The 18,729-nt window shown below is 43.5% G+C and overlaps 5 protein-coding genes across 8 annotated transcripts; 4 read left to right on the top strand and 1 right to left on the bottom strand.

Moving 5' to 3' along the window:
* The first annotated feature begins 36 nt into the window (after positions 1-36).
* On the top strand, positions 37-2,273 carry pstk (phosphoseryl-tRNA kinase). Of its 2 annotated transcripts, none has more exons than XM_086016658.1 (6): positions 37-435; positions 680-932; positions 1,104-1,270; positions 1,369-1,440; positions 1,604-1,697; positions 1,942-2,273. In XM_086016658.1, the coding sequence occupies exons 1-6, from the start codon at positions 214-216 to the stop codon at positions 2,163-2,165; spliced, it is 1,032 nt and encodes a 343-aa protein (XP_085872784.1). In that variant the 5' UTR covers positions 37-213; the 3' UTR covers positions 2,166-2,273. The 2 variants fall into 2 exon arrangements, with proteins under 2 accessions (XP_085872784.1, XP_085872783.1); XM_086016657.1 differs by having other exon boundaries at positions 1,104-1,305; positions 1,365-1,440.
* Positions 2,274-2,890: 617 nt separating this feature from the next.
* Positions 2,891-5,935, bottom strand: LOC147129010 (zinc finger protein Pegasus-like). The gene is made up of 3 exons (XM_086016656.1): positions 5,288-5,935; positions 4,535-4,723; positions 2,891-4,461 (listed from the first exon to the last, which is right to left on the bottom strand). Exons 1-3 carry the CDS (start codon positions 5,403-5,405, stop codon positions 3,578-3,580), a joined length of 1,191 nt encoding a protein of 396 aa, XP_085872782.1. The 5' UTR covers positions 5,406-5,935; the 3' UTR covers positions 2,891-3,577.
* acadsb (acyl-CoA dehydrogenase short/branched chain) lies at positions 5,190-10,111 on the top strand. Of its 2 annotated transcripts, none has more exons than XM_086016655.1 (11): positions 5,190-5,351; positions 6,628-6,790; positions 7,108-7,208; positions 7,300-7,506; positions 7,608-7,778; positions 8,052-8,177; positions 8,248-8,340; positions 8,425-8,514; positions 8,967-9,104; positions 9,441-9,540; positions 9,668-10,111. In XM_086016655.1, the coding sequence occupies exons 2-11, from the start codon at positions 6,775-6,777 to the stop codon at positions 9,742-9,744; spliced, it is 1,119 nt and encodes a 372-aa protein (XP_085872781.1). In that variant the 5' UTR covers positions 5,190-5,351; positions 6,628-6,774; the 3' UTR covers positions 9,745-10,111. The 2 variants fall into 2 exon arrangements, with proteins under 2 accessions (XP_085872781.1, XP_085872780.1); XM_086016654.1 differs by lacking the exon at positions 5,190-5,351 and adding an exon at positions 5,904-6,028.
* Positions 10,112-10,888: 777 nt separating this feature from the next.
* hmx3b (H6 family homeobox 3b) lies at positions 10,889-14,034 on the top strand. The gene is made up of 3 exons (XM_086017036.1): positions 10,889-10,964; positions 11,951-12,221; positions 13,378-14,034. Exons 2-3 carry the CDS (start codon positions 11,954-11,956, stop codon positions 13,944-13,946), a joined length of 837 nt encoding a protein of 278 aa, XP_085873162.1. The 5' UTR covers positions 10,889-10,964; positions 11,951-11,953; the 3' UTR covers positions 13,947-14,034.
* Positions 14,035-14,618: 584 nt separating this feature from the next.
* Positions 14,619-18,664, top strand: bub3 (BUB3 mitotic checkpoint protein). Of its 2 annotated transcripts, XM_086016017.1 has the most exons (9): positions 14,619-14,832; positions 15,494-15,688; positions 15,772-15,841; positions 16,196-16,347; positions 16,431-16,589; positions 17,344-17,518; positions 17,686-17,902; positions 18,248-18,355; positions 18,436-18,664. In XM_086016017.1, exons 1-9 carry the CDS (start codon positions 14,830-14,832, stop codon positions 18,512-18,514), a joined length of 1,158 nt encoding a protein of 385 aa, XP_085872143.1. In that variant the 5' UTR covers positions 14,619-14,829; the 3' UTR covers positions 18,515-18,664. The 2 variants fall into 2 exon arrangements, with proteins under 2 accessions (XP_085872143.1, XP_085872144.1); XM_086016018.1 differs by lacking the exons at positions 18,248-18,355; positions 18,436-18,664 and having other exon boundaries at positions 14,622-14,832; positions 17,686-18,207.
* Positions 18,665-18,729: the final 65 nt, after the last annotated feature.

Below are 18,729 nucleotides of genomic sequence, written 5' to 3'. Positions count from 1 at the left end.
ATAGCATGACTTTACCTTAAATCTGACAAAGAAAAAGATGTTTGACGAGCCTGGTGAAAGCATTATGTAAGCTAAAAAATGTAAATAAATCGTCTCGCCTGCAACCGGATGTGGGCGGGTCTTTTACGAATGCGGAAGCAAGCTGCCCGGGGTAAATAAACATGGCCGCGGTAACATCGTAACCCGTCTTCCTTCGAGTTTCGCGGCGGTCGTATGGCAACAGCGGCCGAGCCTGAGCACGTTGACCGGGCTCGGGCATGTCTGTGCGTCTTCTGCGGTCTTCCCGCTGCGGGCAAGTCCTCGCTGTCCCGCAGAGTTTGTCTCGCCGCGAGACAACGCGGGTGGACAGCCGCTGTAGTGCAGTACGACGAGCTGATCCCAGATCAGGCTTTTCATCCCCGCGGGGCAGACGAGGACGTCACGTCACAAGAGGCGGTAAAGTTTAAATAGTGTTCAATAAACAGCTGAAAAGTACATTGGCGACTGTGGCTCTCCTTTCCCACATGCGAGGGCATTAACTTGAAAATACCATTGAAAACCTTTCTTAAAAAAAGATCACTTAGAAAAGACGTGCAGAGCCATAAACGAACTGCAGTATAGCCTGGGAACACTGCAGTCGTCCTAATAAAGATTCTGGTGAATGTATTTGGCATTCATTTCCATTTTTAACCTTTTCCAGCGCACAGAATGGAAGCTCCACCGAAATGCAGTGTTGCAGTGCATCGAGGAGTTCCTGGAGAAACGGGAAATGCTGCTTGAGCTTCCAGGCAACAACTGCATCGATGGGCCCGCCTGGGAACGCTGCGCCCGCGCTCTGCTGACTCCGGCTCTCGACCCCACCCGGTCTGACGCAGTGCCTCTTTTGTTTCTGCTGGACGACAACTTCTACTACCCAAGCATGAGATATGAGGTCTTCCAGCTGGCTAGAAAGTGTAGGCATGTTTGCACAATCTGGGAAGAATATGATCCGTTACTCTTGGATAAAATGCAAAATTTGCTGATGATAACAACGGAAGAAATGCACCTTTCTCATACATGGTACCTTGACTTGAAATGAATGGAAGTGCTATGCATCCGTTGACCTCTACATGCCCGTGTCGCAGATTCACTGGGCTTTTGCCAAGTGTACGTGCGGTGCCCCTTGGATCTGTGCATCAGCCGCAACGGGACCCGGCCTCGTCCCGTCCCAGCTGAGGTGATCACTGAGATGGCAAAGCGTCTGGAGTCTCCAAATCCGAGGAAAAATCCTTGGGAGGCAAAGAGCATCACGGTGGACACTGCAGACTATTTGTCAGAGTGTGACATGTAAGATCAATATGTGAGTTTTTTTTTCTCTTTTGATATTTATAAGTCTTTTTGTTCAGTCAGAGAGTGATGGCGTTGATCTCCTCCGCACTCAGCGACCCTTTGAGCCCAGTTGAGGATGACAGCGAACAAAAGGTTTGTGGAAGACAGATTGAACTCGGCTGCTTACCAAAACAGCAGCACCTACGCAACCAGTCTCTTGGTTCTTGCCATTTCTCTGCTTTCCTCAAAAAGTCCCATTAAAATGTTTTTAAACTTTAGAAATACAGCACTGAAGTAGTGAACTTTAAACCTGCAGGAGGCAGACCGCCAAAGATGTGCTGCAAGCGTGGTTCACCAGGCCGACCAGGCCTGTCGCCGTCTCATCTCCGAGGCTATGAAGAAAGCCAGAGGTCAGCTGTACATCACATTCCAGATTTATCAAATGTGTTTTAGTTTGAACATTTTGTGTGATATAACAGTAGTTTAGATTTTACCATGGGCTATAAACAGGGTTAAAATTCTTTGAATTTATGCCATTTTTTTTCTTTTTCAAAAGTAATTTTCTCTCCACTTGAAGTGGTGCAGCTACACTGTTATTTTTTCATATCACTTAATGTACTTTTAGCCAATCAGAGGCATCCATCTGATTTTCAGAAATTGGCATATCCTCTCAACACATGAGGTCCCTGGCCACTCAGTTGCGCGAATCCAAAGCGCAATTCCTCCAAAATCTGCGCAGACACTTCCTTCAAGACCTGAACTTTAGTCAAGGAGAGGATGTCGACGTGGATAATGTGGTGAAGACGGCGGTAGCACGTTTTGACAGTGAAAAGCAAGAAATCGTGTTAAAAATAATCCAGAATCATTCCAATTTTTAGCCAGTGAGTCTTTTTTTAAAAAAAAGGTATTTAATGTATTAAAGACTGAATGTACATGATCTGAATTGTCTATTTTGGGAATAAAATAATTATCGGGTAAGATTTGAATATTAGTCCAGAACACACATTACAAGTCAAACCAGTTATTTAAATTGCGAAATTCACCTTTATACTGCTTCAGTTACAAAACAAGTAGACAGTAAAAATAAAATAAAAACAAATTATAACAGGGCTTACAATTTACAGGATATACATGAAACAAAAATTATAGGCACTGTTAAAATGTGTCAAGCTAATTCAGCCATGATATAAAAAACAAAGAATGTAAAATACTGCAAATTTGTATTTAATTTCATGTGCAGCTGCCTATACAAAACTACATTCCTGCTAATAAATATTTTCTCAAAACGGTGATTAGGGGTGTTTGCCAACTGCAGATAGTTTTAGGTGTCTTAAATTAAATGAGGCATCGTGATCGGCATCTATTGAAATAATGCACATGATTTATGGGGCTATGGTAGCTTAATTAGCTCAAAACATTTCATCAAAGTTAACCATAAAAATGGAAAGACGAGGTAAAGAAACTAAATATTGCCATTAGTAGGACTCAACACAAAGAAAATGTGTTTAATCCGATGATTCCCAACCATGTATTTTTGTTCTTCTATCTAAGATAGGAAACAATAGTGACATTGACGGCCCGGCAAAATTCTTGCCAGACAGCGACAATTGCTTTTGACACAACAAGAGGCAAGACGAGTCGAAGGCCGTGTTCAAAATCATTCACTCATTCCATATCATCACTCGACTATAGGTTGCTCACTACCTTTCGAGATTGACATTCATGAACTTATTGGTTAGGCTTACGCTAAAATCAAAGCAAATGAACAATGAATTAGTATGAAAAGGCAATTACACTACTTCAATTCGAGTTGTTAACTTAGCACTTTGACTTGCAGTCTTTTAAGTGTTCACTAGGACTTAAAATTCAGTCAGTAAGTCTTAAATCACATTACAACAATAATGCAAACAAGTCTGTGGTTCTATCATTTTAACTTTTCAAGTTTCATAAATAAGATTACAACAGTAATGCAAACAATTCTGTGGTTCCTTCACTTCAACTTTTCCAGTTTCATGACACAATGATATGTAAACAGGTGGATTGCACTTCACAACTTGTCTGGACACTATATAAATAAATAAAACATACATATATATTTTTTTTTTTAAAAAGCCTACCGACTGACCGAAATGAAGCATTTCTTTTCCCCTGGAAATTTCATTCTACTACATCGCAATGTCAATTTGAATTTCATTTATTGTTAAGCCCTAACTTTCACGCAAAAGTCAAATTGCCCTAATTTTTCGCGAGTAGTGTATAGTGGCTTATGAGTGATTCCGAATACCGTCAGTCACTTCCTGTGCTGCCCCTGAGCAAAATGGCATGCAAAGTCGTACTTGTCGGTGCACGTGTGGCCGCAAACGTTGCAGCAGAATGGGTGCTCGTAGATGTGGCATCCCATGTGGATAGTGTACAGGACATTGTCGGGGAAATGGATGTCGCAGTGTGGGCACCGCTGCGGCTTGTCGCATTCCGGCGTGTCGGCAGCAAGGGGTGTGCCGGGCTGGCTGCTGCCCGCGCACAAAGCCTCGTCGTGGGCGTCCAAACCGAGGCCGGATACGGAACTCCTGTGTTCCGAGGCGGGGTATTCGGTTTTAGGCGTTAAGGTCTGCACGCCGTTGGAACACGAGGTGGCTCGCGCACCCGTGACTTCCTGTATCATTATGGGCTTCTCGTCGCCATTTGGGGGTACGTGAGGGGGCTCGGCGTGGATGTCGGCCGGCTGCAGTGAAGCCAGCTGCTCTAGCGGGCTGTTGAAAGCGTTGGCTGCTCTGTTGAAGTCACTCTGGAGCAGCCTGGGAGGGTTCCTATGCTCCGTCATGTTCAAATGGTGGTGATGCTTGTGAGGCACGTCATTGGCGTAGTCTGACTTGGGGGGCGGCGGTGGCGGCGTGAAATTAAGGAGCAGGCGCCTGCCGAAGCCGAGCGAGCCGCTGCGCTTCTGCAGGGTGGCCAGGCCTCGCTTGCCCGCGAAGGGTGGGCGTGCCACCCTGGCGGGCAGCTGCTTGTGGCGGCGCCGGCGGTGGTGTGACAGGTTGCTGCGGTCGCTGCAGCGGAAGGCGCACAGGTCGCACTTGTACGGCTTCTCGCCCGTGTGGGAGCGCATGTGGGCCTCCAGGTGGCGCTCGTACGCTGAGGCGAAAGGACACAGCTGGCAGCGGTGTGGTTTTTCTCCTGTTGAACAGGTAGAGGGGGACATTTACACCAAAGTACTTTGAGTATTTATCACAGTAGGAATAAAGTACACCTGTATGGATGCGGATGTGTTCTATCAATCGAGCCATGCCCTTGTTGGCGTAGCTGCAGAAGCTGCACTTGTATTTGCCGTCACACGTCCTCTCCAGGCCGTCCATTTGCACGTCCGACCCTTCCTCCAAGGGCAGGCTTACCTCCACGGATGGGGCGTCCAAACCGTTGTGCTCACTCCTTGGGGCCACTGGTGACAAAAACATGAAGTAACTCCAACTAGTATGCCAAAGTTGTCCTACTAATGAAAACAGAGAGTGTACATGGATCTTAAGGTGGATATCAAAGATATTAAAGGAGGATCACAAAGCCATTCGAGCATTTATCGATTATCCTTAATATCCAGGTTATGTCGAACTATTAGACCAAAAGTGGCACTAGTGGTAGAAAAAAACGTTACAAATTACACATAGTCGTTCTACTATTGTACCCTAATCATTCTACTAGCGCTTAATTGTCTTACAAGTGAGAGCAAAAGGGGCACTAGTACATGAACCTAAAGTTGGATATCGAGGATATTGAATAAATGCTTTTAGGGGTGGTACTAGTGGCACTATAGTGCGCTTTATTATCTTACCGTAATACTTAGGGCAAAGTCTACTAGTACATGGGGGGGGGGGCGTTAGTGGTATTATAGTGCGCTTAATTATCTAACCGTACTACTGAGGGCAAAGTCCAGCAGTACATGGACCTGAAGCTGGATAATATCAAGGATTGTGAATAGATGCTCAAACTGCTTTGCATACATCCATACCTGGGTCCTTTTCCTCACAAATCGAGCCCGAGATCATGTTGACGTGCTGCGTTTGCTGTGTCAGGTACTCTTGGAATTCCCTCACAAAATCCACCGGTTCCGTCTTAATTTCTTCCATGGTGCTCGTTTAGCGCCGCGACCTCAATAACATCCCACAAAAGGACACTGACTTTGTGTGTCAAATCCAGTATGTGCTTAAAACAGCACTTTCAACCGGTGCGGATGGTAGCAACTCGGCTAACGTTAGCACGCCATTTCGAGCCCTCGCAACGGTACTACCATTAAAGTGTCGTCCGTTAAACGTCTTTATGGCGTCTACCAAAATGTAACGTTTACTTGGAAATATTTACAAATGACACGATTACAAAAACGTTGGCAGGTGAGCGCTTAGCAGCTGCTGGTTGGTTTCAACACGCCATTGTAGTCAGTCTAGGAAATGATGCATTCACTTAGAATAGGAAATGATGGTTCCCTCATCAGTTTGCACGGAATATTCACCCAAATCTCCGATTCCACCTCTAACGTGATGTTAAACTACGTGCATATGTATATATTGTTGAAAATAAAATACTGTTAAATTTCCATGCTAATTAAAGGTGTTTGTCATGTCCATGTCAACATTAACGTTCAACAGTGACAGAATGCCCGATGTTTCTCAATGTAACATCAGCCTCTGGGAGTACGCATGTAAACATTGTGTAACAAATCATGGCTGCCGTGTTGGTGAGGACTTTGTCGAAGGTAAAACGGCGATCGGTGATATCACGTAATTGCATGTTAAATTTGTCTGGTTTTGTACTTTCTGTTATGTTGTCCGCTGCATTGCACGCCTTTACGACATCTACGTCGCAAATGTTATTAGCACGGCGGCCGCTAACAGTTAGCATAATCACAGCCTGTGTTTGGAATCATTCTCTCTCTCCAGACTGCCTAATCAGTGGCTTTATATGGATTTATATATATAGTTGGCTTTATAGTTCACTTAGCAACCAAATGGAATATAGTTTTGGATCGCTAATCGGGAGTATTTTAATTGCTGTCACATGATTACAACGGATCAACATCAGGTGGTTTGACTACGTAACCAGGGGGGAATGCAACACACTAGATAGTTTTATGATGGAATTTACAAAATGAAAACAAACAAAGCACAAAGTGTCCATCTGTGTTGTGTTTCTTTTCATATGTTGGCCCATTGCATTGCGGGAGATTATTTTTCTTGTGAAGATTGGTTGTTTACAGCCTTTTGGGGTACAAACTAGCAGCCACAACGTGTGTTTGAGATATTACAAGTTGGCAAATGATTGCATTCCCAAATGTCTTTTTTTCTGTTTTATTAGTCTTGCAGACATCTCACTAGGTCGTGGGTTGGATGCCAGCAAGGATGGAGGAGCAGGTCCACCAAGTCTGCCCTAGATGTGGACTCCATCCAGGCGGCCGGGGTGGTGAATTTCCCTCCCTTGCAGTCATATTCAGAGGAGGAGAACATGATGAGGGAATCAGGTCAGTGGATGCTGTTTACTGATTGATGGAGCAATGCATCAGTTGAACATTATTTTTATAGCCATACTTCGTAGCAGTGGTTCTCAAGCTAGGGTCCTTGAATGTCCATTGGCTTGAAGCAAAAAATGCAGCAAAGCCTGGTTAAATCTTTACGTTATATTGAATTGTGATTACTGTATGTTTTGTAAAGTACAATATTATAGAGTGAGTATTAAACACATTCTAATTATTTTTTTTTTTGCGGAGGCGGGAACAAATTAATGCGATTTCCATTCATTCAAATGTTGAAAAATAATTTGATTTTGTTTGTTTCCCAGTGAAAAGGTATGCACAAGAGTGTATCGCTCCTCTTGTGGCGAAGATGGATGAGCACTCATTTATGGATGAAGCAGTGATCAAGTCTCTCTTTGAACAGGGTGTAAGAGCTTTCTTTCTCCCATAATTGTTCCTAAAATGAGGAATTATGTGGTTGGCTAATGCTTTTTAGCAATTATCTCATCCCCGGACAGCTTATGGGCATTGAGATCGACGCGGAATACGGCGGCACCGGCTCGACATTCTTCTCCTCCATCCTGGTTATCGAGGAGCTGGCGAAGGTGGACGCCTCCGTGGGAGTGCTGTGCGACATCCAGAACACTCTGATCAACACACTCTTTATGCAGCTTGGAACGGCAGCTCAGAAGGAGAAGTACCTCAACAGGCTGTCGACTGACATGGTGGGACAATTTACATTATAACATCTATTTCCTTCTGAGAACACCTTGTTTGAAGCGGGCACATTACGAGGTACGTTTACACAGATACGTCTTGCACACAGATTGGCAGCTTTTGCCTGTCTGAGGCCGAGTCGGGCAGTGACGCCTTTGCTCTGAAGACACGTGCAGAAAAGCACAAGGATTATTACGTCATCAATGGATCCAAGATGTGGATCAGCAATGCGGAGCAAGCCGGCGTGTTCCTGGTGATGGCCAATGTGGACCCCTCGGCCGTGAGTACTTTCCTGACTGCCATTTTCCCTCAAGTGTGACATCATAGTTATGATCAGCAGTGGGTTGTGCATTTGGTACCCAGGCTTTCAGTCGGGACTAAGAGTGGTTTCTGAAAGTATTGGATAGCTGCAGCGCTAAATCAATTAATCCAATTTGAGGAAAATAGTAGAATTTGGTTTGTAAATCTAAGTGCGTCTGATAGTGTTAAGACCAGTCGAGAAGGCCTTCCTGGCCTTGACTGCTCACCACTTCTTATGATTTGTGAATTACAGGGTTACAGAGGCATCACCTGCTTCATAGTCGACCGGGAAACAGAAGGCCTGCAGATTGGCAAGAAGGAAAACAAGCTCGGCCTGCGCGCGTCCTCCACTTGCCCGCTAAACTTTGACAACGTCAAGGTCCGAACCCAGGCCGGCGGGTGCAAATAAATCTTGTAACTTGTGCTAAAGTGTGGTCTGTGTCGTGCAGGTACCCGAGAAGAACATCTTGGGCAAAGCTGGTCACGGGTACAAATACGCTATCGGAATGCTGAATGAAGGCAGGATTGGAATTGCGGCTCAGGTTTAAAAAAAAAAAAAAAAAGTTGTTTTAGCCTTTTAAAAAAAAAAAAAAAAGACTTGCATTTAACATACATTGTCTTTATAGATGCTGGGGCTTGCTCAAGGCTGCTTTGACCACACAGTTCCTTACACAAGACAGAGAGTGCAGTTTGGAAAACGGATTTTTGACTTCCAGGTAAATGAAATACCTACCATACTTCTTTTTCCCTTGACAAAATATGAAAGCAGACATTATGTATTTGCTCTCAGAATTTAAAACACAAGCACCAGTTTGTAGGATAGCAGCAGCATTTCGGACCAACTGGAGATGCTTGAGGGAGGATTGGTTGACTCCAAAATAAAGTGCATCCAGTAATCCAGCCGAGATGTAATACATCTTTTATCCTTTATTGTAATGCAATTAATTTATTGCTTGTGTTTATTTAAAAATATACATATGGGTAAAGGACCTTGAATAAATAAATGCATATTAAATTGCAATCACAATATTGAGTGGGAAAAAAATCGCAATTAGAATATACTTCTAAATCTTTCCGCCCTGGTGCAATGTCTTTATGTATGTATGAGCTTTTGGAAAGGAATGCGGTTGAACAAAGTATGAGTCTCTCTACCCTTTATGCGTTGCAGGGCATGCAGCACCAAATAGCCCACGTGGCGACGCAGATCGAAGCCGCGCGCTTGCTGACATACAACGCCGCTCGTCTGAAGGAAGCCGGCAGGCCCTTCATCAAGGAAGCCTGCATGGCCAAATACTTCACTGCAGAGGTTGATGGCACATAGTCTTTAGCACTGACAGTTTTTTAATCTATTGTTTGATCATGGACTCCTATAGTGGGACCTGCAATGTAAAACATGTTTTTTTTCCCTCCCATTGGAAATAACGGAAATAGATCCTTTATCAAGTGTTGAGACATGCACTTACTGTTTTAACTAATCACAGACTCTCCACTGTGTCATTGTGCAACGTGCACTGCATAATTTTGTCTTCTCTTAGTATAGTATTTATGTTAGTTCTGTTTGTATTATTCTATTTTAATGATTCTGTGTGGCCACTGAATTTGGGCCGAAATGGTTGACTGGTGTTGTTTTGGTCTCCCTAAGGTGGCAACTTTGACCACGTCCAAATGCATCGAATGGATGGGAGGGGTCGGCTTCACCAAAGACTACCCCATTGAGAAATACTACAGAGACTGTAAAATTGGTATGTACATGCACTATAATGCTGGTTATAGAGCACAAAATATTAGGTGGGCACAGTACTAAACTGCGCAATGGGAATTGGGCGCAAATGAACCAAAACGGAGGTCTGAGATGTTTTTCTTCTGCAGGTACCATCTACGAGGGCACGACAAACATCCAGCTGTCCACAATGGCCAAATTCATCGATAAGGAGTATGACATTTAATATAATACCTAACTGGAGCCTGACGGATTGCACTACTAAGACTGCAATGTTACACTCCCTACATCCATTCTTGTGTGTCGCCTGATTTTGCGTGAGAGGACTATGCAGGCGTCACTCTGCATCTTTACGAGACATCGTTTTACTTCTAATGTCCATTTTTTGCTGTGTAATTTTGTCACATTGTATGGATTTTCCAACTATGATCGTGCAGAAATGTACAATATCTCCATAGCGATTGATTCTCTTTATTTGAGTGCCTTTGCTGTGCCCCAAACTCATTCACGGAAGTTGCAGTTTATTTACCGAACCATTTAAAGGATTGTAATTCAAGCAGTACATATGGATTAAATCAGCAGTGGGGAACATGCATGAGACCATTTTATTGAATTCTAACAACAATAGAGGCACTGTTACGAAAAGAAAATTGTGATGTGAGTGTAAATAGAACAGTATGTAGCACAAGCAGCAAGGTAGTTTGGCAAGGGGCAGACAGACTTGCCTGTAGGTCCCAACATTTCCAGGGACCCTCAGAGACATAGTAAAAAATGATTAATAAAGTTTTATTTGGTTTAAAGCAAATCTATACTTTTAATCTTGAATTGATTTCCCTTAAAACACATTAAAAAAATCTTAAATTACAAGTGTTTCAAGTGATCCCCGCTCCCTTCTTATGCAATGGACTTTACTTTCTGATTCAAGAAGAGGGCGGCAATTAAATTAGCAAATCAAAGTTGTGTGATTTTTGTGAGAGTGCTTCAACAAACTAAACTGCTAGGGAAAGAGTTTCTCAACCCCCCTGGCTTAAGGTCCGTCTCCTTGCTGTCCCTAGATGGCAGCATCCTCTCAGTTCACAACGCACAAACTCGCAGCAGTCAATTACAGTCGCTGAGTGCAGCCTGTCACCTCTAATGAGCTGCCTGCCATATTAATCATTCGCCGGTACTTCACATTAAAAAGAGCCTATTATGAATAATTGACTTACTGATCTTTTATTTTCAGGTGGGGCTTGATTCAATTTCCATGTGAAACACATTACAATGACTGACCAGTCACTTCATTAGGAACACCTGATGAACATTAACCGTGTACAAGGGGTCCTCAGTTTACGACGGTCCTCACATGCGACGTTTTACGGTTGTGAACGGCACGCTGTTACCGCAGCGCTTATTTTTCATTTGAATATTCACTACAATTATGACTTTACTCCTGCGCAAGCATAGGTAAGTGATAGATAATGGCACGTTGCAACCTAAACCAAGGATCCTTTGCACAGGCCATCGTTTTTATCCTTTCCTGAAAAGTACAAATTTATGTTTGTTTCACGGATTTATTACTCCATTTGAACAAACTTTATAACATGCCCAGTTATACAAAAATATAAGTAATAGAGACCAAGAATGTATTAAAACAACTTTAAAAATAGCAAAGCAAGAAGTAGCCTAAAAGACAAAATATGGAGAATATCTGCCATGAACAGGCTGAACATTTAAATTAAAAGGAAGGGGAAAACCAGATAAAAATTTCATTTTGTTCAAGTTAATGAGCACTCGGTCCATTAGGCATGTTAAGCTTATGCAAATTAATCATTACACTTATAAATGATTGCATGATGTCTCATAACAATAGCATGACTTGATCGCAATTTTATGAGCTATTTATTGTCAGCCGGTATGCACATTATGAAATGGATCTCAAATCAATGTTGAACCATGCAATTTGCTTTTATTACAATACGATGGAACATTGGTTGTGATTGTTTTGTAAGGGTGATTCTCTTTCAAAAGATCAATTTGTTTTTAGAATTGCAAGACTGACTTGACCAAAAGCTCTTGAAGGCCGCATGTGGCCCACAGGCCTGAGGTTGCCCACCTGTGCTCTCACTGGATAAGTGGTGACTGTCCCCAAAGGAAAAAAAAAACCTTTTTGTATTCCTTTTGGAGTCTTTTCTCATCCTATTGCAGACTCAAAGCCCATTTGCTCACTGCTCTGGCCAATCACAAGGACCCAGTGTCTTTTAACTGGGCTGTCATTTTTATGTCATCATTACTTCTCCATAAAGAACCAACCCCAGCACGTTTATTCCTCTCTGCAGCAGCACTGAAAGCACATTTGGATACTTCTTGGAACTCTTGACTTTTTTTCCTATAAGGCCACTGCTGTTTTCTTCCACTTGCAAATTAACATTTTGATGGTGTGGAACTAAAAGGTGATGGCAGACCCTGACGCGCAACAAGAGACGCGCCAGTCCGCCAAAGACTCCATCAAGTTCTCCATCAAGAACCTGCTCAGCATTGACGACCACCACAACAACCACAACAAGACCGCCAGGCCCAGAAGCTTCCTGGAGGGCAGCTTCTTCTCCCGGCTTGCTGATTTGTCTCTACCGCGCCTGGAGTTGCCCTCACAGCGACTTGGTCTGTCCTCAGCGTCCCCTTGGTGGTATCCCTACACACTCGGCGCACATCTCAAAACTGGAGGTATATCATATTTCAATTGAATTATGAATTGATTTTTTAAAAAAATGTTCCACATAGTACCCAAATGTGGTTCTTTTGCTTGTGGAACTACTTTTGGATTCTATTTGGCACACATTCTTTCTGGGACTTTAAAGTAGCAAAAATTATCAAATGTTTCTACGGAGCAGCAAATGAGAACCAGGTGGCTTTTGGATATTAGCACCCCATTTGTGTGGTCTATGAACCCCTAAAGAACTCTTTAGTGCTATAGAGAAGCATTGTTGCTCTCACCTTTCGAAAGAAGAACCTCGGTGGTGTACAATGGTGCTATATAGAACCAGGAGAACCACTGAGGTACCGTTATGTTTGTGTGGGTGTGTGTGTGTGTGTGTGTGTGTGTGTGTGTGTGTGTGTGTAAGTACGATGGTTATAAGGGCTCTGATGACACTTCCAATTATAAGATAAGTGTGGCAGGTTTTCACTCCAAAATAGTCTAAGTAGTTAATATTGTAAAATTTTACCAGAGTAAATATCTTAAAATGCATGGTCACAAATGTATTAAGAATCAATTAATACCTTGGTATATACAAAAAATAATAATAAAAAAACTCAATTTAAATATGTATTTAAGAATAAAAAATAATTTTGGACATCATAAATTTGGACACCATTTATTTTGAATAAAGGTCAATAGTATTAATGATAACAATAGAATCAGAAGCACCTAATGACAAATCAAATCTTGACGGACTTTCTATATATTAATATTTTATGAGATGTATTACCACTTTTATATTTTTAATCCAAATTGTGGGGTTAAAAAAATTAAGATTGCAATAAAGCATATATAGCTATAAGCTATAATGTACTATGTAATACATTTCAAAAGTCTTTGTGATAGACTCAATGCGATGAGAATGAAATGGCTTCTATGAGAATATACTCACATGAGGAAAAACTAAAATGTAAAGAGGCAAATATGTGACAGCATTCCATCCCTTACAAATATGCAATGTGCAGTAGCTATATGTACAAAACCTGTGAATATGCAATACGAGTGACATTTGACATTTTGCAAAAGAATCAATTCTGTGTTCCTCATTACAATAATGAAGTGGTGCATACATTGTTGAGCGTTTGCGTAACTTTAAGTAACTTTATTGCGTGACTTTTGCAGCTTCAGAGAAGGATCAACTATTGGCGCACGACAGACCCTCACCCGACCTCCCCAAAAGCGAGCCGGACCCCAAAGAAGAAAGCGCAGAAGAGGACGAGAGTGACCCAGAGGAGCAGAAGAAGGATTCCGAGCCCGCAGAGGACGACTGGAAAAAGAAAGCCGACGACTCTGACGGGAAGCCCTGCAGAAAGAAGAAGACCCGCACCGTGTTCTCCAGGAGCCAGGTGTTCCAGTTGGAGTCCACCTTTGACATCAAGCGCTACCTGAGCAGCTCGGAACGCGCCGGCCTGGCCGCCTCGCTGCGCCTGACCGAGACCCAGGTGAAGATTTGGTTCCAGAACCGCAGGAACAAGTGGAAGAGGCAGCTGGCCGCCGAGCTGGAAGCGGCGAACCTGAACCACGCCGCGGCGCAGAGGATCGTGCGGGTGCCCATCCTGTACCACGACAACGGAGCTCCGGAGACCAGCGGGAGTGCGGCGGGAAGCTCCCCCGGCGGCCAGGCGTCAATCCTGGCCTTTTCTCATCACATGTACTACCCTCACCCGGTTCCCTTACTGAGGCCTGTTTAACAATTTGAATTTGCTGTACGACTTGAAAAATAAGTTTGTATATATTTCAATGTATATTTTGTAGATTGGACCTTCCTGTGTGCTCTTACTACACCCCATGCATTTACATTATTTGTTTTTACAAGGCACAATCTGCATAATTGTCCTCAGCTGGTCCAACGTGTTTGAATATATTTTCATGTGCAAGATTGTACAGAATGTATTTTTAAGACTCTTAATTGTGCTCGTGACAATGTAAAATGGTGGGATTAAATATTTTGATATTACCTACTTGTGCAATATACTGTTACAAGGCGCATGCATACACAAAACTAGAGCACCATTATTGTGGTAAATTAAATTAATTATGGAGCGAAATATGATTTGTTAGTGAAATCCTGTATGTTTTCCCAGTAAAGATGCAAAAAAGTGACTTGACTTTATGTTTTTAAAAATACTATTTTTCTTGTTTCACGAACATTCAATCACTAATTTCTTGTAATGAAAAAAAACCATCAATGATCATATAATCATTTATTCTTTGCACTTTCGTAATTGTACAAATTTCTACACCAGACGACGCTAACCCTAACGCGCATGCGCAAACCCGAGCAACCCACCAGTTTGCCGTCCGCTGTCACATGACCGCATGGAGACACCCGGAAGTACTCCGCTAAGTCAAACACACCAATCAACACGCAGGCGGGAAACGTGGACATTTCGTTTCAACCAATCAACAGCTTCTTAGCAATCGCCGTCTGGACCTCGTTATTTACTGAGGCAGTTAGCTCGCTCTTTCAACTCGACAAATATCAATAAGGTTCTTTGCTAAATATTGTAGGAAAACTCTACTCGAGTCGAGAATAAAATATCGTATTACCTGTGGCCCTCCCACCCAGCATAAATGGTAAGTGCAAAGTTGTCGCCACCACAGCTACTAGCATTAGCATTACAGCAGTCGGTTAGCTCTTGGCTAAGGCTAATTCGTGAATGTGCTTTACTAGTGGAAAGGGCGAGTTCTCCGTTTAAAGGATAAATATCGCTTTATTGAACATACAACACGTTCCTATGAGTTTATATTAGTCAGGTGAATTACACGACCAGCTTTGCACTTTACTGAATTATTTTGGGGTTAAGCAAGCTGTTTGTGTATCATACTGCGATTTGTTCTTAAAATACTTATTGACCCACCGCCCCCCACTCCCACCAACAAAAAAAAGACAATAACACAGAAAGCCCTTGTGAGATTTTCTTTATTTCTCCTGATACAAAAAAGCTTTGAAACACCATTTTCCCCCTACCCAGGCAACCCCGACCCCATGCGTCAATGTGCGTCAACTCTCTCAGAAATAAGTATTATTTACTTCTCAGGTAAATAGAAAATAAATGTCAAGTCTGAAAAGCATTATCCATAACATCTTCTCTAAATATTCAACTATTGAACATAATAAAATGAGCCGTCAAACTGAATGGCTGAGCTGGTCCATGTCTTTAGCCAGCTCTGTCTCTTTTTCATTGCTGACTAAACAATCGTGATTTGAAGTGTGTTATCTGTTTGTGTTCTGCAGAGCATGGTCACAAGTGAGTACAAATTGAACCAGGGGCCAGAAGATGGCATCACGGCTGTCAAGTTCAGCCCGACCACTTCAAACTTTCTGCTGGTATCCTCCTGGGACTGCACAGTCCGCCTCTACGACGTGGTGGCCAACACCATGCGAATGAAGTATCAACATTCATCTCCGGTTCTGGATTGTGCTTTTTATGTATGTAGCAGGTTCCCTGTCACTTAAATATTTGGGTTTTAACGTGTTTGTCATAAGAACATCATGTCCCTTTTTCTCCCCAGGACCCAACACATGCTTGGAGTGGAGATCTGGATACAAATTTGAAAATGCATGACTTGAACACGGACCAAGGTATGTGCTGACCAAAGTTGTAATTGTTTGTGATTTCTTAACATGAAAGAACCCGCTCAAACTCATGCTCACACCTGCCACCATTTAAATCAATACCCCAAAAAATTCAGATCCCCGGCAGGCTTTTCCTGACATTTTTTTCCGAGCAGATGCCTAAATGTTTTATTGTAACACTGACTATAGCCAAAAAGTTCAACCTGGGTTTCATCAGGTCAACCATACTTTCTTAGGCATTATTACATTACCTCGCCTAGTTTTCTTCCCAAACCTAGCATTGGAACAAAGGTGTGTTGACTTTTTAATGATCCTTTAGGTTGCATAATTATATGTTGTGGTTTTCTTTTTTGGTTACAGACACCATAGTGGGAAAGCACGATGCCGCCATTCGTTGTGTGGAACACTGCCCGGAGGTGAACGTTATGGTGACGGGAAGCTGGGACAGGTCAGTCCGACTCTGGGATCCCAGGGCCCCCTGCAACGCCGGCACCTTCACGCAACCGGAAAGGGTATGTCATTATTGGATTGTTCAGGTCTACCTAATAAAGTGCCTGAGTGTGTCTGAGTAGAGATTGACTCTTGTCATCCAAAGGTGTACACCATGTCAGTGGCGGGCGACCGGCTGATCGTCGGCACGGCGGGCAGACGTGTGCTAGTGTGGGACTTGAGAAACATGGGCTACGTGCAGCAAAGGCGAGAGTCCAGTCTCAAGTTTCAGACCCGCTGCATCCGAGCCTTCCCCAACAAGCAGGTGCGGCCCAGGAAAACAAGAACCCTTTCAATTCACGAATGATCCATCTTGGTCTGTCGTAGTACCAAGTACCTGTGAGAGGCAGCATGGTGCCAAAAGGCAGTATGCTGGAAGAAGCTGGGACAATCAAACTTTATGTAGCACTTTTTATACAAAAAAATGTAACTCAGTGCTTCATATGAGTTAAAAACAAAAAAGAGCATCCATTGGACTGTTGTCAGCAGGAGAGAGAGATGTACCACTGTATGTCATCAGCATAGCTGTGGGAATTCACTACATGCCTCCTAATGACCCTGAGGGAGTTTATTCTGTATAAATTAAACAAAGGACGGAAAATTGAACCTTGAGACACAAAACGACCTTCGAGGCACTTCTCTCTGAGGTAGGATGAAAAAAAACATTTTTCTATAGCAACAGACAGGCCAGACAGATATTTAAAAGAATATCGTAGTTAAAATCTTAACAAGTGTCTGTGTTGTGATTTACCCTAAAGCTGGACTGACACTTTTTCAGAAAATGTACAATCAGCTAAATAATAATAATAGATTTTTAAAACCCTTTTTCTTAAAATGGTCAGTTTAATACTGGTTGATAGTTATCAAGATTGTTCAAATTTAAGTTGCTCTTCTTCACAAGGGGCCTTACCACTTAACCCGGGAAGGTGCCCATCTGAAGAGAGCTTTTTATGATGTTTAAAACTGCCACCTTATCTGGAAACTACATCGCTGTCGCAAACCTTTCTCCTCGTGCGCAGGGCTACGTCTTGAGCTCCATCGAGGGCCGCGTGGCCGTGGAGTACCTGGACCCGAGCGTGGAGGTCCAAAAGAAGAAGTACGCCTTCAAGTGCCACCGGCTGAAGGACGTCGTTGAGCAAGTCTACCCCGTCAATGCCATCTCCTTTCACAGCGTGCACAACACCTTTGCAACAGGTACGTCATCCAGGTCGGGGTCTGAGCAAGACTTGCGCCTTGTCTTACAAGTTGGCTGCCCTCTTTAATAAGGGTGGCACAGTGGTGCCTTGACTTTTGAGTGAAAAGCACAGACAGCCCTGATAATAATAACCACCGATCAATCCTTCTCTCTTCTTTCCTTCCAGGCGGCTCTGACGGCTTCGTCAACATCTGGGACCCGTTCAACAAGAAGCGCCTGTGCCAGTTCCACCGCTACCCGACCAGCATCGCGTCGCTGGCCTTCAACAGCGACGGTGGCCTGATCGCCATCGCCGCTTCCTACATGCACGAGATGGGCGACATCAGCCACCCCGAAGACGCCGTTTACATCCGCCAGGTGACCGACGCCGAGACCAAGCCCAAGTGAGTCCTCGTCACCCTCTGGCGACTCACCTTTCCGCTGTTCAATGTCCAGAGTGACAAACTGCTGCAAATCGATCCGCCGTTTGACTTATCTGACCAGCAACACACAACCCAATTCCGCCGACTTTAACTTTGTTAGGTGGCCTCGCGTTTCGAAGCCTTTACCTACTGGCATCCAGTCAAACTTCTAGTCCACGTCTTTGTATTTCTGTCACCCAGTTGTTTGGCTTTCTTCTACTGTGGTCTTCTGTTATTGTTTGTTCGAATGTTGTCATTTCTTCATTAAAATCATGTTTGATACATTTTCCATGGGTTACTTTGAGGTCTTCTCTCTGGCACGTGTAGCGGTCCCTCCACTTCACCCACACGATGGCCTGACGCTGATAAGACATCAGCCGACCAAACCAGAGCCCGCTTTATTGGCGAGGAAGTAATCTCGGCGGTCTGCGTCCGGTAGGCCGGGGAACAGAACAACTCTCACCAAAAATGATGATGATGATGATGATGATGATTATGATGATGCTCCATTCTAGATCATTGAGATACAGAACAAAACCGGCCAACAGCAGCCAATTTCTTCCTCCTCCAGTTTGGATTCTCAATTGCGCCTAATAGAATTTGTGAGGCCCTTCAGCCAAAGCAGCAGAGAAGATGGAGATATACAGTCAATGATTCTATTTAAGTTGTAATGGCTCGATGGGTCTCCGCTGCATCCTGGAAATGATTAGCTGGCTTTTCGCTTCTGTCATTCCGACGATAGTGGACGACTGATCGGATCAGAGCCTAATATGAAATGGCGTTTACGCTGCTGCCCTTTGTTCAGCAGA

The sequence above is a fragment of the Filicampus tigris genome, chromosome 19 (genome assembly GCF_054856515.1).
Source record: "Filicampus tigris isolate MCC_2025a chromosome 19, RoL_Ftig_1.0, whole genome shotgun sequence".
Lineage (NCBI taxonomy): Eukaryota > Metazoa > Chordata > Actinopteri > Syngnathiformes > Syngnathidae > Filicampus > Filicampus tigris.
Note: the sequence above shows the minus strand (reverse complement) of the source record. Positions and strands in the feature narration are given on the sequence as shown.

Coding starts and splice junctions, on each gene's coding strand:
- bub3 (XM_086016017.1), top strand. Junction 15,689..15,771: donor TTCTGGATTGTGCTTTTTAT/GTATGTAGCAGG, acceptor TTTTCTCCCCAG/GACCCAACACATGCTTGGAG. Junction 15,842..16,195: donor TGACTTGAACACGGACCAAG/GTATGTGCTGAC, acceptor TTTTGGTTACAG/ACACCATAGTGGGAAAGCAC.
- pstk (XM_086016657.1), top strand. CDS start 214: ATGGCAACAGCGGCCGAGCCTGAGCACGTTGACCGGGCTCGGGCATGT. Junction 436..679: donor ACGTCACGTCACAAGAGGCG/GTAAAGTTTAAA, acceptor AACCTTTTCCAG/CGCACAGAATGGAAGCTCCA. Junction 1,441..1,603: donor AGGATGACAGCGAACAAAAG/GTTTGTGGAAGA, acceptor TTAAACCTGCAG/GAGGCAGACCGCCAAAGATG.
- hmx3b (XM_086017036.1), top strand. CDS start 11,954: ATGGCAGACCCTGACGCGCAACAAGAGACGCGCCAGTCCGCCAAAGAC. Junction 12,222..13,377: donor CGCACATCTCAAAACTGGAG/GTATATCATATT, acceptor TGACTTTTGCAG/CTTCAGAGAAGGATCAACTA.
- LOC147129010 (XM_086016656.1), bottom strand. CDS start 5,405: ATGGAAGAAATTAAGACGGAACCGGTGGATTTTGTGAGGGAATTCCAA. Junction 4,724..5,287: donor TTGTGAGGAAAAGGACCCAG/GTATGGATGTAT, acceptor TTTTGTCACCAG/TGGCCCCAAGGAGTGAGCAC. Junction 4,462..4,534: donor ACACATCCGCATCCATACAG/GTGTACTTTATT, acceptor CCTGTTCAACAG/GAGAAAAACCACACCGCTGC.
- acadsb (XM_086016654.1), top strand. CDS start 5,996: ATGGCTGCCGTGTTGGTGAGGACTTTGTCGAAG. Junction 6,029..6,627: donor TGGTGAGGACTTTGTCGAAG/GTAAAACGGCGA, acceptor CTGTTTTATTAG/TCTTGCAGACATCTCACTAG. Junction 8,515..8,966: donor AACGGATTTTTGACTTCCAG/GTAAATGAAATA, acceptor TATGCGTTGCAG/GGCATGCAGCACCAAATAGC.